The sequence below is a fragment of the Lactuca sativa genome, chromosome 3 (genome assembly GCF_002870075.4).
Source record: "Lactuca sativa cultivar Salinas chromosome 3, Lsat_Salinas_v11, whole genome shotgun sequence".
Lineage (NCBI taxonomy): Eukaryota > Viridiplantae > Streptophyta > Magnoliopsida > Asterales > Asteraceae > Lactuca > Lactuca sativa.
Genome location: NC_056625.2, coordinates 222,600,947 through 222,617,218, shown reverse-complemented (window position 1 = coordinate 222,617,218; position 16,272 = coordinate 222,600,947). Strand labels below are relative to the sequence as shown.

The 16,272-nt window shown below is 36.8% G+C and overlaps 1 protein-coding gene across 2 annotated transcripts; it reads right to left on the bottom strand.

Moving 5' to 3' along the window:
- Window positions 1-570: 570 nt before the first annotated feature.
- Window positions 571-6,165, bottom strand: LOC111919276 (microtubule-associated protein 70-1). Of its 2 annotated transcripts, none has more exons than XM_023914885.3 (11): window positions 5,569-6,165; window positions 5,367-5,452; window positions 4,634-4,699; window positions 4,342-4,512; window positions 4,032-4,202; window positions 3,580-3,735; window positions 3,276-3,422; window positions 3,121-3,192; window positions 2,167-2,670; window positions 1,168-1,337; window positions 571-1,059 (listed from the first exon to the last, which is right to left on the bottom strand). In XM_023914885.3, exons 1-11 carry the CDS (start codon window positions 5,852-5,854, stop codon window positions 1,020-1,022), a joined length of 1,869 nt encoding a protein of 622 aa, XP_023770653.1. In that variant the 5' UTR covers window positions 5,855-6,165; the 3' UTR covers window positions 571-1,019. The 2 variants fall into 2 exon arrangements, with proteins under 2 accessions (XP_023770653.1, XP_052625443.1); XM_052769483.1 differs by lacking the exon at window positions 5,569-6,165 and adding an exon at window positions 4,804-4,980 and having other exon boundaries at window positions 5,367-5,450.
- Window positions 6,166-16,272: the final 10,107 nt, after the last annotated feature.

Below are 16,272 nucleotides of genomic sequence, written 5' to 3'. Positions count from 1 at the left end.
ACAGCCGCCGACTTCATCTTCCATGGGTTAAAGTTGCTATTAATTAGCTGGGTTTTCTCATAGGCTTCGTTTTTGGGTCTTCGATATGTTATGTCTGCCATTCGTCTTCTTCTGGGTTTACGCAAATGAAGATGGAGGAAGTTGCAGGTTTTATTTGAGAGAGAGAGAGAGAGAGAGAGAGAGAGGGTGGGGCCCTTTAATTAAATAATTATATATTTTTTTTCTTTTTTTTTGTTAAATAGAGAAAACCTCATAAATGGTCCCTGCGCATTGAAATGACGAAAATGCCCCTCACTTAACGGTAAAAGGCTGACGGAGTTAGGCGGAAGGACCATTTGTTAAAAGTTTTGAAACCACAGGGACCATCTGTGAGGTTTTTTGAACTTAGGGACTAAACTTGATATTTTCGAAAACCACAGGGACCATTTTTGAAGTTTTGTCTACAATTTTTACCACCGGTATGCTGATTTAACATGTTTACCTACAGTAAACACCGCCCCCTCATACTTTATTTCACCGCCGGTATACTCCCTAACAGGAACATGACATTACCACAAAGTACATGTGATATTGATAGTGGAAATAAATCACTCTAGATGCATTGATTGTACTGATACTGATAGTGGAAACTACAAAGTAAAAACTAAGGTAAAGTATAGGTAATCAGAAAAATAAATGTATTAAGATTAAGACCTAGAACCTCCATCTGATTACAGTCAGACAGACAGCAAAATATTGACCAAAAAAGAAACCAAAAACCACACTACAAACCTATACAATAACCACACTGACGGACACTGGTTAGCTCCATCCGCTCCATTCTTTTCTGTGTGCTGATTTCTTCTACCGAAAAGAAAACACCTCTAGTTTTTTTTATCTTTATAATATATATATATATATATATATATATATATATATATATATATATATATATATATATATATATATATATATATAACCAATGGATCATGTTAAAAAGGGTAAAATTGTAAAAACACAGGTTGGACCAACTACTCATGTCATTGGGTACCCCGTGTCAACCCAGTCCGTGCCACATTCCTGCATACAGAACAAAACATGTTATTGGTCATGTAGCATTTGGACTGAGAGTGATACTGATGTGAATGGGACAAAAATAGGTAAAAGAAAGAAAAGAGAAGAGCAGACCTGGCAGGATGTAGGTGAGAGGTGTTGGTGGAGCGTTTTGCCCTATTGTCCTGTTCCTTGTCAACACGCATAGCAGCTACTTCCTTCTCCATTGCAGCCACCTCTCTTCTCATCTTTTTCGCCTCAACCTCCATAGCCTTGGTTAACGTGTCTACTTTCTTCGCTAACATCTGAAAGAACCCAATATTACAAATTAAATTATATAACAAACAATAATGGTCTATTTCGTATCAAGGAATGGAAAGGATCGTTACATTCCATTCCATTATCATGTTCATTTGGCTTAAACGGAATGAGTCATTGAAACAGGTTGTTTGCTCAGCAACTTAAATTGATAAAACAAGACAAAAATCATATTTTATTTATGTAAAATTTAGTCAAAGTAATGCACAAATTACATATAAACATATTTTATCTTACCTTCAAACAGTCAAAAGAAAACTTATTTATCACTTTAAAAATAACTCGTTTACAAAAATAAAAAATAAAAAATAAAAAATAAAAAACAAAAACTTAAAGACCATGAAATCTAATATTATTATAAAAAAAAAAATTAGTAATTTCTAAAGAATAACAAAATTAATCTGATTCATTTTATTTTGAAAATTATATAAATAAAAGGTATAAAATTTTGTTTGATAAAAAGTTAAATTAGATTGAATACCAAGAAATTTGATGAATAAAAAAAATTCTAGTGATTTTTGAAAAATAACATTAAAAAAAATCAATTCCATTTATATAACTGGTTGTTATCTTGAAGGTCATTTTCTCTATTTTCTTTAATGGCATTAAAGCCAACAAACAAGACAAAAGATGCGTTTCAAGACCTTGGTCTGTTGTAAAAGTAATATATTGAAGCAATGAAAGTAATCAGGAACGAATGAGATTCCTATGTGCCAGATAAACAAGATTTTTTTTTCTTTCTGTTGAAGTGCTCTACTATTCCATTCCATCCTGGATTTAGTACAACATGATAAATAAACAAAGGCAAGCACTAACCTCAATGGCATCATCCTTGTCTTTTATGCTCTGATCCTTTTCATAACCGGCTTTCCTCAAAGAAACCACCTCTTTCTGAAGCAAATCATACAAAACTCCAGGCACACTATCCTCCAAGGAGACAGCTGGTTTTTCATGCGGAATTTCAGTATCCTTAGTTCCCTCACATGTTTGGCCAAGGTTAAAAGTAGGACTCCCACTCCCACTCCCACTTGTTCCATTTGAAATAAGTTTACTCCTATCAAGTGTCCGTGTACCACCATCAAATGACTTTGATGTCCCTTTAGCATGCCTCAAAATTGAACTGGAACCAGATGATCTTATTTGAAAAGATGGTGATCTTTTGGGTAAGTTTGGAGATAATTTTGAAAAGTTATCCGCTCCACCTAAGGACTGACGACGCGAAGCACCATTGCTCATGCCCATGGGTGCTGAGCTACGAGAAAGAGAGTTGGGTGATCTCAAAGTGTCTTCCAGTACTCTCAGTCGCAATTGGAATTTCTCCTGTTAAAAATTAAAAGGAGTTTGTTAATTGTTACCCCTACCCAACATAGAACATCGTGTACGCGTGCATTAGGCTGGGACAGGGACAGATAATCGCAACTTTTTGTCGTAAAACAAGGTGGAGGTGGGACAGGGATGAGACTGATGTCAATACTACAACAACACACCCAACAAGGTAGAAAAAGGTGGAACAAAAATAAAAAATTTCAATGAAAGTGGGAAAAGGATGGGCCAAAAAAAAAAAAAAGCAAGGATTATGACTGACAAAAATTGCAATAGACTAGGGACTGGGACTCATTCTAAAAAAATGCCCTCCTCATCAAAAAATAACCCTAGAAAGCTTGTCCTAGGCCATCTAAACAAGTTGTTCAGCTTTATTTATTTAGCTAATGTCAATGGGATAAAAATAGTAATTTTTGTCAATGAAATGCATGTAACAAAGCAAATTACTTTCAGTTGTGCTTCAGACTTTGCCGCGCGCTCTGTTATAGCTAATTTGTCCCGCAGTTGTTGCATCTCGCCCTGTTAATATTAAGAATAGAATATTGTCTACTGCTTAGAATAAATGCTTAGAAATAAATATTTAACAGAAATAATAGTCCTACCTGCAAGAACCTTCTTTCTTCAAGCCATTGTTTAACTGGCATAACTTTGTCATTAGCATCTTTCCATTCATTAGCTACTACTGTTGCCACTCTATTTGCTGTAACCTTTGCACGAGCTAGCTCCCGATCCAGAGTTTTCCGCTCCTCCTATACATTTTAACAAATAACAATTACCAATCTACTTTCATTTCTTCCTATTAATAAATGTACCCAAATACAAAGCAACTTTCAATATTGTTATAGCTCTGGGTAAATGTGCTACACCCTGGGGGCAAAATAGTCAATTTATAAAGATGGCATTTACATTCATCTCTTGAACTTTGCGCTGATAATCCCTCACAGCATTTGCAGCGGCACCACCAGCAAGAACAGCCTCTTCAAGTTCGCGTACAGTTTGAGTAAGCTTTTCCACCTCAGCCACTTTTTGTCGATGCATTTTATCCAAAATTTTATTTTCCTCCTGACAAGGATTAAACATATACATAATAATATTATTTATTGGTTAAAAAATGCAACAAATAGAAAAATACTTTTATTTCTTCCATTGTGTTTTGAAAAATCTACCTAAACATTTTGAATGATCTACCTAAACTTTTGAAGTACAAATGTACAATGCTATATATAATTTCAAGGTAAAATTTTGTAATAGAAAGAAATGGAAGTAGGTTATAAATAAAAATTTGGTAGTTATTTCTTGCATTTAGCCATATTGGAAAATGAGGAAGACCAATTAAAGGCCTAAGTGATACCGCATACCTGGCAAATTTCTATTTGCTTCATCAACTCCTGGTTCTTATTCTGAAGATCATCCACCATTGAAGCCTTTGCCAAGGCAACCTGCACAGTTCTCTCAGCTTCAAGTAGAGCAGCCTCTTTTGATTTAGTCAATCGATCTAATGCTTTATTGTCATCCTGCAGCTTAGCAATCTGAAACCCAAAAAAGGGTAACACTATAAATGTTTAAATTTTTCTGCAATGCAAAACAGGTTGTACTTGTATTGCTTTTAGGATGCATTCGAACTACTGATGACAAAAGACTAAAAGAGAAGAGTCTTGAGCTGCAAACCTCTTGTCGAGCAAGCTTTAGTTCAGCTTCTAGTGGTGCAAGGATTGCCTCAATTGGAGGCATATCATCGTCTTTTTGAGCAGCATGAACCCTCCGTAGAGTGGCTTCTGCTGCAAATTGAGCCGCCATTGATGCTTTCTTCTCATCATTGATTTTCTTGATTTCAAGAGTCTACATAACAATACACGAAAACCAAATCTATCATATCAAATGCTATCTGATAAAAAGAAAAAAAAGCAACAGTGATAAAAAGAAAAAAAAGCAACAGAGATACAAGTGCTTTGGTCAATACTTTGGTATCTAGAAGAGATTCTGTCAACTTCAGCTTCTCGTCCACCTTCGACAACTCTTCGGTTAGCTAAGCCAAGGTTTACAGAACAAGACAAGATTTTGTCAGTTTAACTCCACAACTACACATATGATTCACAAGAGATGGAATGGAACACAACAAACAGTATGTACCAGCATTATTCGATTATCAAAGATTTTTCACAAGGCATCATCTAGCCTGTCAGATACTTAATTTCAGCATTTTTGGCAAATCAAAGAAACATAATTAACAGGTGCACGCCAGGGTGCTTTCATTAAAGGTCTACACACCATCGACCATCCCACAACCACAGAAAGGAAATAATTACCCTGCATCTAATGATCTAAATCAGCAAATTAATTCCAATATAGGGAACAAATAACACCAAAATCATGCTAAATGTCTAACCAACAATGACATAACAAGACTTTTCGCAAAACACAAGATTAACATTTAAAATCCAGATGCCCCACAAGTAGGATCCTTCCTTTGGGTGGAAGAAGTTATGAACAGAACAAATACAATAGAATATAAATATGCAGATGACAGTTATGATGCTTCATTTAATAAGCAAAACAGAAACACAATCATCCAAGCCGATTATAGATTGAAACAGGCAGCTGAATCCAACAAGCATTCAAATTCAAACATCTGGCCTATCAAGACTCCACATTGCGTCCAATTAAATTAGAAAATAGATGATGAAAATTATAACCTCTTCAACAGCTTTCTCTCTTAGGCGTTCAGACAGCTTGAGCGCCTTGATCTCCGCTTGTGCTTCGCTCAATTCTCTATCCTTATCTGCAGAAAAGTCAAGTCAATCCCCCGTCGGTGAGCTTAAAAATTCAAAAATATATCAAATGAAACAACTAGAAAATTAGTTAGTCGGTCCATACGTATCAATTCACATTACTCACCTCTAACTTCATTTTCCAACCGATTGAGCTCCAGCTTTACCGGATCCGACCCGTGGAGCAGATTTATAAAGTCATCAGTGTCTAAGCTCGGTCTCCTCGAGCTCCTCCTACGACTAGTCATACCCGAACCCCTCCCCCCGCCTTCCCTAAAAGAGCCTGACACCGTCAACGGCGTCGTCTCAGCCATCGGAGGCCGTACATTGCCACCGCTGTACTCACCTCCTTGCAACATTTCCGGCATGTCCGTCATTCCTCCGACACCACCACCGCCGGATACATCCTCCATCACTCCGATCTGAACTTAATCACACATGAATCAATTCGACATAAAAGCCTTTATCTTCTAGGGTTTCTCAAACATACATACAGTGTAGTAGATGTGCATGTATGTATATATAGAGATTTATTTACAGATTTTTGCGTATAGTAGTTAGAAAGAGACAGAGTGTGTCAACTAGGTGAAGAATGGAATGCTTGTTTTCTCTCTCTGGATTGGAATCACCTCAGATCTCTGAGCTGCTTTCTCTCTCCAGAAGAATGTGCGATTTGAATGTGGAAAGCAATCGAGTTCTCTCTCACTCACATACAATTTGAAACGTATTTAATTAAATATTTGCACTTTCTTACACGACTATGCCAATTATACCAAAGTCATTCCGTTAAAATCAAAATAAGTTCCCTTAAAATCCAAATAAGGTTAATGCTCTTTATGATACCACTATTTGATTTTGTTACCAACATAACTTTGAAATATTTATAAATATAATATATGTTTTTTAAATATATTAATAATATTGTTGTTAACTCTTATATATAGGGATGCAAACGGAGACGGATATTAGCGGGGACTGCAATCCTCGTCCTCGTATCCGACTTCCAATCCCCATATAATCTTCGCACCCGCCCTGCCAATTCCCCGATGGGTTCAAGTGAAAAAATCTATGTCGGATGCGGCGGGGAGCACGATGGATACCCGGTTAGTACAAAAAGTCCAATTTATTTTGTAAATCTAAAAAATATGAAAAATCAAAAACAATAATCATGATAACTAAAATTTTGAGAAGTTCATACTTCACTCTCATACATGGTAAAGTATTAAAAATCACGACATTCATACTTGTTAAGATACAAATAATAATAATAATAATAATAATAATAATAATAAATTTCACTCTTAGAATCTTGTTTGAAAATAATTTTTAGTCGTTATCGTCAACAAATCTTCATGATCTAAGTATCAAAATCTAGAACACTTGGATCCACAAAGCTCTAAATGCTTATGTAGGTGTGTAGTTTCATTCTTGTTTTTTCCGCTTAATTGTTTCATGTAATACTTACATACGGCCATAGCAACTCTATCAATCTTTTGCTTTTTAGAATGACTCTAAACTGCATAAGTCAATCTTCTTTTTGGTTGTGGGGTTGTTGATCTTGATTTTCACTAAAAAGGAATTATTATAATTAAAGAACTATAATTCCATAAGTGCTAATGTCATAAAAACCCTTAAGTTTTCAGGGTTTTGTCGGTTTTGCCCAAAGTTGGATTTTATGTCTGTTTTTACCCTAACGTTTTCAAAAAATGTTCGGTTTTACCCTTTTACCGGCGATAACAGGTTTTTCAGGTTACCATTATATTAACTTCGTAAAAATAACCCTTAAGTTTACAGTTTTTTACGTTTTTACCCTTATGTTTATAATTTTTATTATAGTTTTACCCTATGTATTTTTTTTCGTATTAATGCAGAAAAATCATATTTATATACAAAAAAAAATAACTAAATAATGTATTCACATTTTTTTTAATGTTATTTCTTTATGTATGTATGTATATATATATATATATAAACAAAATATATATATATATATGTTTATATATATATATATATATATATAAACAAATTAACAAACATATATATATAACATATATATATATATAACATTAAGAAAAATATAAGCACAATATTTAATTAAACATTTTTTCGTATATAAATACTATTTTTCTGCATAACTACATATATTATGAACAAAATATATTTAGGGTAAAAGTGTATAAAAAAATTATAAAATTAAGGGTAAAACGTAAAAAACGGTAAATTTAAGGGTTTTTTTTCGAATTTAATATAATTAATGGTAACTTGGAAAACCTGTTATCACCGGTAAAATGGTAATATCGAATATTTTTTAGAAAGTGTTAGGTTAAAAACGGACATAAAATTCAACTTTGGATAAAAACGACAAAACCTTGAAAACTTGAGGATTTTTATGATATTAACTCATTCCACAAAATAAGAATTACAATAGTTGATATTCACTATAGTTAGGAAATGGATAAGTTTGTTATAATTGGGAAATGGTGATATCATATATTTTTTCACAAACAAATATATATATATATATATATATATATATATATCACTCTAAAAAAATAATGACTTCAATGCTTCTATTTCTTCCAAGTAATCTTTTCAATGAAAATATGAACAATGGCCATGCATATTCATATTTCAATAGTAAGTTAAATAGCAGGACACACAAATAACAACTTCTTATGATATGGGGTTATCAATAACAATAAAACAAAAAAACCCACAAAAAACTTAGGATTTATATTTCAATGGCAAATCTATAGTGTTTATAGAAATCTAGAAACCATACTATTTTGAACAAAACCTGTTCAACAAAGATATTTTTATCAGATTATGGCAATGGTCGTTTCATGGATGAAATTAAGGGTAAAATTTCATGCTTTGTGGGACAGTTGGAGCATATCGCAAACACGTTGGTGATTCAACTAAAATACATGAAAGTTTAAACCAAAATCAAATAGATTGCAGGCATAAAAAAAACCCATACACGAGAAATCATATTTCATTCAAAATACATAAAAAAAATTGAATATGGCCATTCAAGTACACATGCATTCATGAGAAAATCGATTGCAAAAAACATAGAATCGATGAGTGATAATCATTGTTTGTTTGAATTATATGATAATGTAGATATTTTTTAAAATTCTATAATCTCATTTGTCTCAATGACATCTAGTTGCGGGTTACTCATGAATAAAATTAAATATAATATATGGTTTAATGATATTTATAGTTGTTGTTATTATTAATTAATTTTAAAAAGTTTATTTGCTTAAGATTTTAATTTCTACCGTTGTAATTATTTCAAAACATCAAACATTGTTTTTGTTTTAAAGGTAACAATATAAATTTTATATATAATACTACTTTTAAAATAGCGTATTTGAAAACTCTTATTTATTTTAATTTAGTTTCAGAAATTTAACTTTATTAAAATTTATTAGATGAATATTGTTAGTTTTTTTATTGTAATATTAAAACAATATGTAACAGCCCGAAATCCAGGTACCCTTTTATTTAGCCCTTCATCTTTAATTGTTGTCATTTTAGGGCCTTTGTGTTGGGCGAGTACGCTGCGCGTACTCGCGCGCCTCATTTAAACACGTCATCGTTGGGTACGCTGGGCGTACCCAAGGTTACGCCGGGCGTAATGTAACAAACCGTTATTTCAAACTTATGTAATAGTGTAGGGCAAATTGTTCTTCTTTTTAATTAAATAAAGAGAAATTTTGGCATACTATGTATATTTACATAATTGACCCTCAAAAATAAATTATTAAATAATCTCAATTGGGTTGAACCAAGTGATAGATATTGTAACAAGGTTTCCAAAAATATAAGGAACACTAAAATCCGAGTTATAACGAAGAAGTTATGACCAATCGAAAATCCGCGACAAAACCGGCAAAACACTGTTCAGTGTAAAAACTGAATTTTTGATAAAAGGCTTTCTAGCCTTAACAATCTAAATGAAAGTTATAGTTTATGTTAAACCGAGAACTTTCATAAAAAGAACTCCAAAATTTGACTTCGTATGAGGAAGTTATGATTTTTCGAAGTTTCAGTATAGTAGTGTACAGCTAAAAACTCGAAATAAAGATCGAGTGGTTTTTAGCCGACACAACCTAAACGAGAATTGAAGGTCTCGTCATTAGTAGTACAACAATAAAAAGACAGACAAAAACGGACGTCGTATGAAAAAGTTATGAATTTATAACGGATTCATGTCCCGGTCTGTTTAAAATAATAATATAAAAAAAATAAAATCAAAATTAGCCGACGAAGTCTAAACGAAAGTCGTAGAGTATAATTTTAGCTACGCGTGCATATAAAGAACGTCAAAAACGGAGTTCGTATGCAAAAGTTATGAATTTTACAAGTTTTGGCAAAAAAATAAAGAAAAATAGAAATACCCGGGAAAATTCGCATGAACAGTCCCGCCACGTCACCCTTCGCATGCGAGCCTCCACGTGTCGGCTGCTGAGTGGACCGAAGTCTCGCGTGTCACCTCCTGATTCGGCCACCTCTGCGGTCCAATCCCACTCGGACAGCCTCGCATGAAGACACCCCAGAGAGGCTCCTCGCACGCGCCTCGCACCATCCTCGGACACCCTTTCGCACGTGGCTTCTTTGCATTGGACCGAGGGCTAGACCAATCCGAGCCTACCACCTCCGAACCGAAGCTGCTTCCCTTCGCAGAATTTCAGCCTCGCATAGCCTCGCATAAGCTTCGGATCCGAGGCTTCGGCCTATATAAGGCATGCGAGGGTTTCCGGATTTTTACACTTTTTCACCCCAAATTTTACCCTCTTTCACCTTTTCAACTCCATTAAGCTTATATACAACCCTTAAAGCCCCGTTATAAAGACTCGAGCCCGAAGTAAGCCGTGAAGCCTCGAAATTCTCGAGAATTCATCCTCTCTCCTGTCGAAACTCTGCCCGATTTGAGCCGGTTTCTCGACAAATAAACTCCTTTTCGTGAAACAAAACCATGTCCGAATTAGCACCTATCAAGTGAGTTCATACCCCCGTATTTTCATAATTTCTACTATTTTAAGGGGGGAAATACAAGTATAACACAACAACTTTGTGTTATAAATAAATGATTTCAAATCACGATAAAATGATTTTAAAGCATCAAAAATACATCAAATTTTGAACTCTTTTATAAACTTATATTTTTCCCAAATATACATATTTGTATATATAATTTAATATAAATAAGATTTAAAAGGCTTAGGACTAATAATTCATTCTAGGTCCTTTTCCTTGTTTGGATGTGGACTTATAGTATCAGTTATTTGTCCGAAGGTCGTTCAAATTTTACTTATATATAAAATCGTATATGTATATAAAATTAAAAGTTCTTTCATCAGTTTAATCACCCTTTGTAACATGTTGAGCAAAGGATTACATGCAAAAATAGTTATTTTACCAATTCATAAAGTACATGTAAATTATAATAGGTATAATTTATGATACATTGAGTAATAATTCATATGAATACATTGTTTTACATGCAACAAGGGTTTTAATTCAAAACAAATCAAGGGTTTACACTTATCAAATACATGTTCGGGATAGTAAGTCAAGAACATACTGTCAATCATTTATTTCAGAATGATTGGGTTTTCATAACTAATATACATGTAACGTTTATATGTTTTTTATGAGACATTCAATTCAGGTTGTTTAGATTCAGTTTAGACAACCAAGGTAAAGCCCTGACATTATAACCAGAATCTCCAGTCCGGGGATCGAAACAAGTTGTGTGTAGATCTATATCGGGATTGACAACCCCACACTCAGGCTACTAGCTACAGTCAGGCATACACGCCAATGAGTGGCAATTGTTATCAACAGTTTAAGCGCTCATCAGGCGTTTGTTTCAGGCGCTCATGTCTTAGTATGGTTATAATAACTCATTAAAAAGATATTAACAACATGTTAGTGTATAAATAACTAAACGTAAGTATATCTTCAAAGTACCAGTTTACAAAATACAAAGTACGATGGTATACTACAGTTTTCAATAACAGCCGGTGAAGCCAGGCACACTCTCAAATACAAGTTTTACAAATACAATGGTTTACAAATAGGACGGTTTTATGGGAATACAACTACTTTTCACATACCACAGAAAATATGGGATTTTCTAGAACAGTTTTCTTATTCAAAATACAAAGACACCCATGCAAACATAAAGACTTATGTACTCACTCAACTTATTGTTGATACTCTCTTTTCAAATTACTTGTATTCTCAAGGAAATAATAACAGGTACTCCCCGAGCTTTTTGAGAAGATGGAGCCATTATGAGTCTTATCTTCTTCTTTTGTATAACTATTGTGGCTTCAATATACAATGATTGAACACATGTAAATAGTATACTTTTAAATACAATGGTTGTTTGTACTTTGATTACTATGATGCATGTGTTGTGATACTACAAATGAAGTCCTCCACCCCCGGACGTTTCCGCCGTCTGGTTTGGGGGTGTGACAGATTGGTATCAGAGCATTGTTTATAGTGAACTTAGTATATCAATCCATAAAAGATATACAAACTATAAATACATTGGGGCTAAGTGCTCTGACTACAAGTATACTTTTAAGAATTCTAAGTATTTTTAAAAAGAAGTATACTAACCCTCGTACCTACTAGTACATAGTCATAAGAACTTAAAAGTATTTGGATGTTGAACATTACAGTTACACCCGGGCAGTTATGTAATCATGTCTAGAATTAATATAGCCTGATCAACTATATTGATTTCAGACATGACCAACATGTGTTTGGGAGTGATAGTAGTGTTGTGACGTATCTAAAACTTACCAACTACCAAAGAAACTCTAAGAACATAACATAAAATACTATAAGAATATTATAAACATCGATATGCTTTAGTTTTCTTTTCAGGCATTTCTCATAACCCCATTCTCGTACAGACACAATGGCAGGACATCATCTACCAGGGGACCCTTATTTTCCAAATCATGGCAATCAAGGATGGATAGAGGAAGATCCGGAGGAGGATCCAGAAGAATATTCAGATGAAGAACCGTTTGAGGACAGCGAGTCAAGCAGTACAGATACAGAGCCACAAGTCTGCAACCCGGGGATACGTCCCCCGAGACAAGAGGAAGCAATACCCATACCCAAGTGGGGCCAATACATAAACCATTGGAGTCGACAAGACCGCCAACGCCCTCCCTACGGAATGCAACAGGGTTTCTATAACGTCTCAGAAGGAGGAGCAGCCGACAGAGCTCTTCCAGTTATAGTGAACCGAATTGCCCGACAATTCAATCAATCAAGGATGTCAATCAATCGTATCCTAGAAGTGAATGCGGCTGCACAGGCTAATGTTGCCGATATCCTTCGTCTTGACGAGATGCAAGATGATACCCAACACCATACTGAAGCCCTTCAAAGGCAACTTAATGTTGCCGAATCAGAGATTAGAGGACTGAGGGAGCATCAAGTTGCCCAAGAAAGGCGCTGGAAATCGCAAGACGAAGCGGAACCCAGTAACTGTCGTAGCAACCGCCGCAAGTAGTGTTACACTACTTTCTAGTTTAATATACTTAATGTATAGACTACTTTCAGGAGATGTATAAATCAAGTATCAATAAAATAATAAACATTTACTTCAACAAGAGTTATTACAAGTTACATAAACATTCCATTTCCAAAGTTTTGGGATATTGGATATGTTTCAGTGTTATTTTTCATACTTTTCAAATACGACCGCGAAAATTTTTATTTTCGGTAGGCCGGTTTGATGACGATACTTTTACAATGTTGTGGTCTATTAAAGACCTACTTTAGGGTTAAGTATCCAAATTACATATACTTAATATACCAATACAATTGACATGTACTTTCATACTCTTTGAAAAATAACCACTTCATTTTAATCTATCCAGTTGCAAGTTGTACTTACAATGGACATCCATTTTCAATTCTTTACAATATTCTTGTTGAATTAAGTGTTTAAGTTCAGAGATATCAAATTCATATTCATTCTTGATATCTCACCATCTTTTTATCTATTGACTTTTATAGAAAAATATGCCTTCTCGTAGGAATCCAAGACGTAACAATGAAACGGAAGCACCTCCACCACCACCCCCTCAATTCGATGCTGCCATGTTCCAAGCGGCAGTCACGGCAGCTGTAGCGGCTGCCTTATCTCATATCAATGCTGCCGGTACTAGTGGGTCGGGAGCTAATCCACGTCCTTCTAACCTTGTCGAGGGTCATGAGCACTCGAGGGAGTGCACTTATAAAGACTTCTCGAATGCCAAACCCAGGACCTTTAATGGAACTAGAGGAGTGATGGTTTTAAGGTAGTAGATTGAGAAGATAGAAGCAGTCTTTGAAATATGCTCCTGTCCAGAGGGTAGCAAAGTTAAATTTGCTGCCTTTACATTCTTAGATAGGGCCCTAACATGGTGGAATGGCCATGTTAAGTCACTAACTTTTGTAGTGGATAATACTATAAGCTGGGAGAACCTAAAAACCATGTTGATGCGGGAATACTGCCCACAAGGGGAAATTCAGAAATTGGAACAAGAACTCTGGAATATTACTATGGCCAGTGCCGACGTAACAACTTAGACGAATCGGTTCTGTGACTTGGCGATTCTGTGTCCGGAGATGATTGCCCCAGAGAGCAAAAAGATTGAAAGGTATATTTGGGGATTGTCGCCCCAGATACAAGCAAGTGTCATTGCATCTAAACCTGTCACTTTTGATAGTGCCAAGGAAATGGCACAATGACTTATTGACCACGGAAACCGTCAACACTCTGTGGTTACTGTCCCAGAACAGCCTAGGGAGAACAACAACAATAGCAAGAAGAAGGGTTGGAACAAAAGGGATTTATGGTTTGCTTCCATTGCAACCAGACCGACCATTGAAGGCCGAGTGTCCTCAGCTTCTCCAGGGATCTGCACCTGCTGCTAGGGCTACTGAGACTCGACCAGTGAAGGCCGAGGCCCCGAGGGATCGTGGGAGAGCTTTTCAGTTGACTGCAGAGGAGGTCCGCGCGGCGCCTGATGTCGTGGCTGGTATGTATTCTTTCGTGTATTTACTTTTATGCTGAGATGTTGTGCTTATTTTATGATATGCGTAGGTACTTTTCTTGTGAATTCTGTACCTGCCTTGGTATTATTTGACTCGGGTGCGAGTCGGTCTTTTGTATCTCTGGCTTTTATTCAGCACCTCGGTATTGATTGATAGGCGATGAGTCGACCTCTGAGGGTTTCCATAACTGATGAGAAAGCGATATATGCCACAGACGTGATTCGAGGATGTGTGCTCGAGATTTTTGGTGTCAATTTCCCTATAGACCTACTTCCTATCGCTATGGGAGATGTCTGTGTCATCGTGGGCATGGACTGGTTGAGTAAGTTTGGAGCGGTCATTGACTGCGGGAAACAGCTGGTGACTATGCGAGACCCTAGTGGGGGAGTGCTTACTGTGTATGGCGAGGGGACTCGGTGTGGGTCAGCGTTCTGTTCGGCTGCCAGGGCGAGGCAGAGTTTGCAGCAGGGCTGCAGTGGATTCTTAGCCTATGTGGTGGACGCACGGGTGGCCACCGGGAGGCAGAGTTGTATGTAAGGGAGGTGGTATCGCGACATGGGGTTCCGATGTCAATTGTTTCAGATCGAGACGTGCGATTTACTTCCAGATTTTGGAAGAAGTTTCACGAGGAGTTGGGTACGAGACTGCATTTCAGTATCGCCTACCACCCACAGACGGACAGGCAGAGTGAGCTGACGATTCAGACGCTCGAGGATATGCTCCGAGCGTGCGTTTTGGATTTTGGAGGGAGTTGGGACACCTATTTACCCTTGGCATAGTTTTCGTACAACAACAACCATCATTTGAGCATTGGTATGCCACCCTTTGAGCTGTTGTACGGGAGGAGGTGTCGGACCCCCATCTGCTGGAGAGAGGTGGGGCATCGGGTAATGGCTAGTACGGAGATTGTGCTTCAAAAGACAGAGCAGATACAACAGGTCAGGCAGAGATTGTTGACCGCTCAGACTCGCCAGAAGAGTTATGCGGACAGACGTCGGTCCGAGGTCGAGTTTCAGGTTGGTGACCTTGTACTCTTAAAGGTCTCTCCTTGGAAAGGAGTGATTCGATTCAGGAAGAGGGGCAAATTGGGACCTCCATATATTAGACCTTTCAGGGTAATTGCGAGAGTGGGCAGGGTAGCCTACCGTTTGGATCTACCTGCGAAGCTGGGTCAGATTCACGACACCTTTCATGTGTCGCAGTTGAGAAAGTGTATTGCCGACGAGTCGGTTGTGGTTCCATTAGAGGATATTCAGGTGGATGCGGGACTGAACTATATTGAGAGACCGGTGGCAATTAGGGATCGAAAGGTTAAGGTTCTGAGGAACAAGGAAGTACCCTTGGTGCAAGTGCAGTGGCAGCATCGGAAGGGGTCCGAGCTGACATGGGAGTCCGAGTCTGAGATGCGGGAGCAGTATCCGGATTTGTTTTCAGTTTAAGAATTCGGGGACAAAGTCTGGTTCTAGTGGGGGAGAATTATAACAGCCCGAAATCCAGGTACCCTTTTATTTAGCCCTTCATCTTTAATTGTTGTCATTTTAGGGCCTTTGTGTTGGGCGAGTACACTGGGCGTACAAGGAGTACGCTGCGCGTACTCTCGCGCCTCATTTAAACATGTCATCGTTGGGTACGCCCAGCGTACCAAAGGTTATGACGGGCGTAATCGGTCAAGACCCAAAACCCTAATTTGAGTTGTTGGCTATAAAAGGAATGAGATGGCTTGGCTCCTCAGCCACCATCCCTT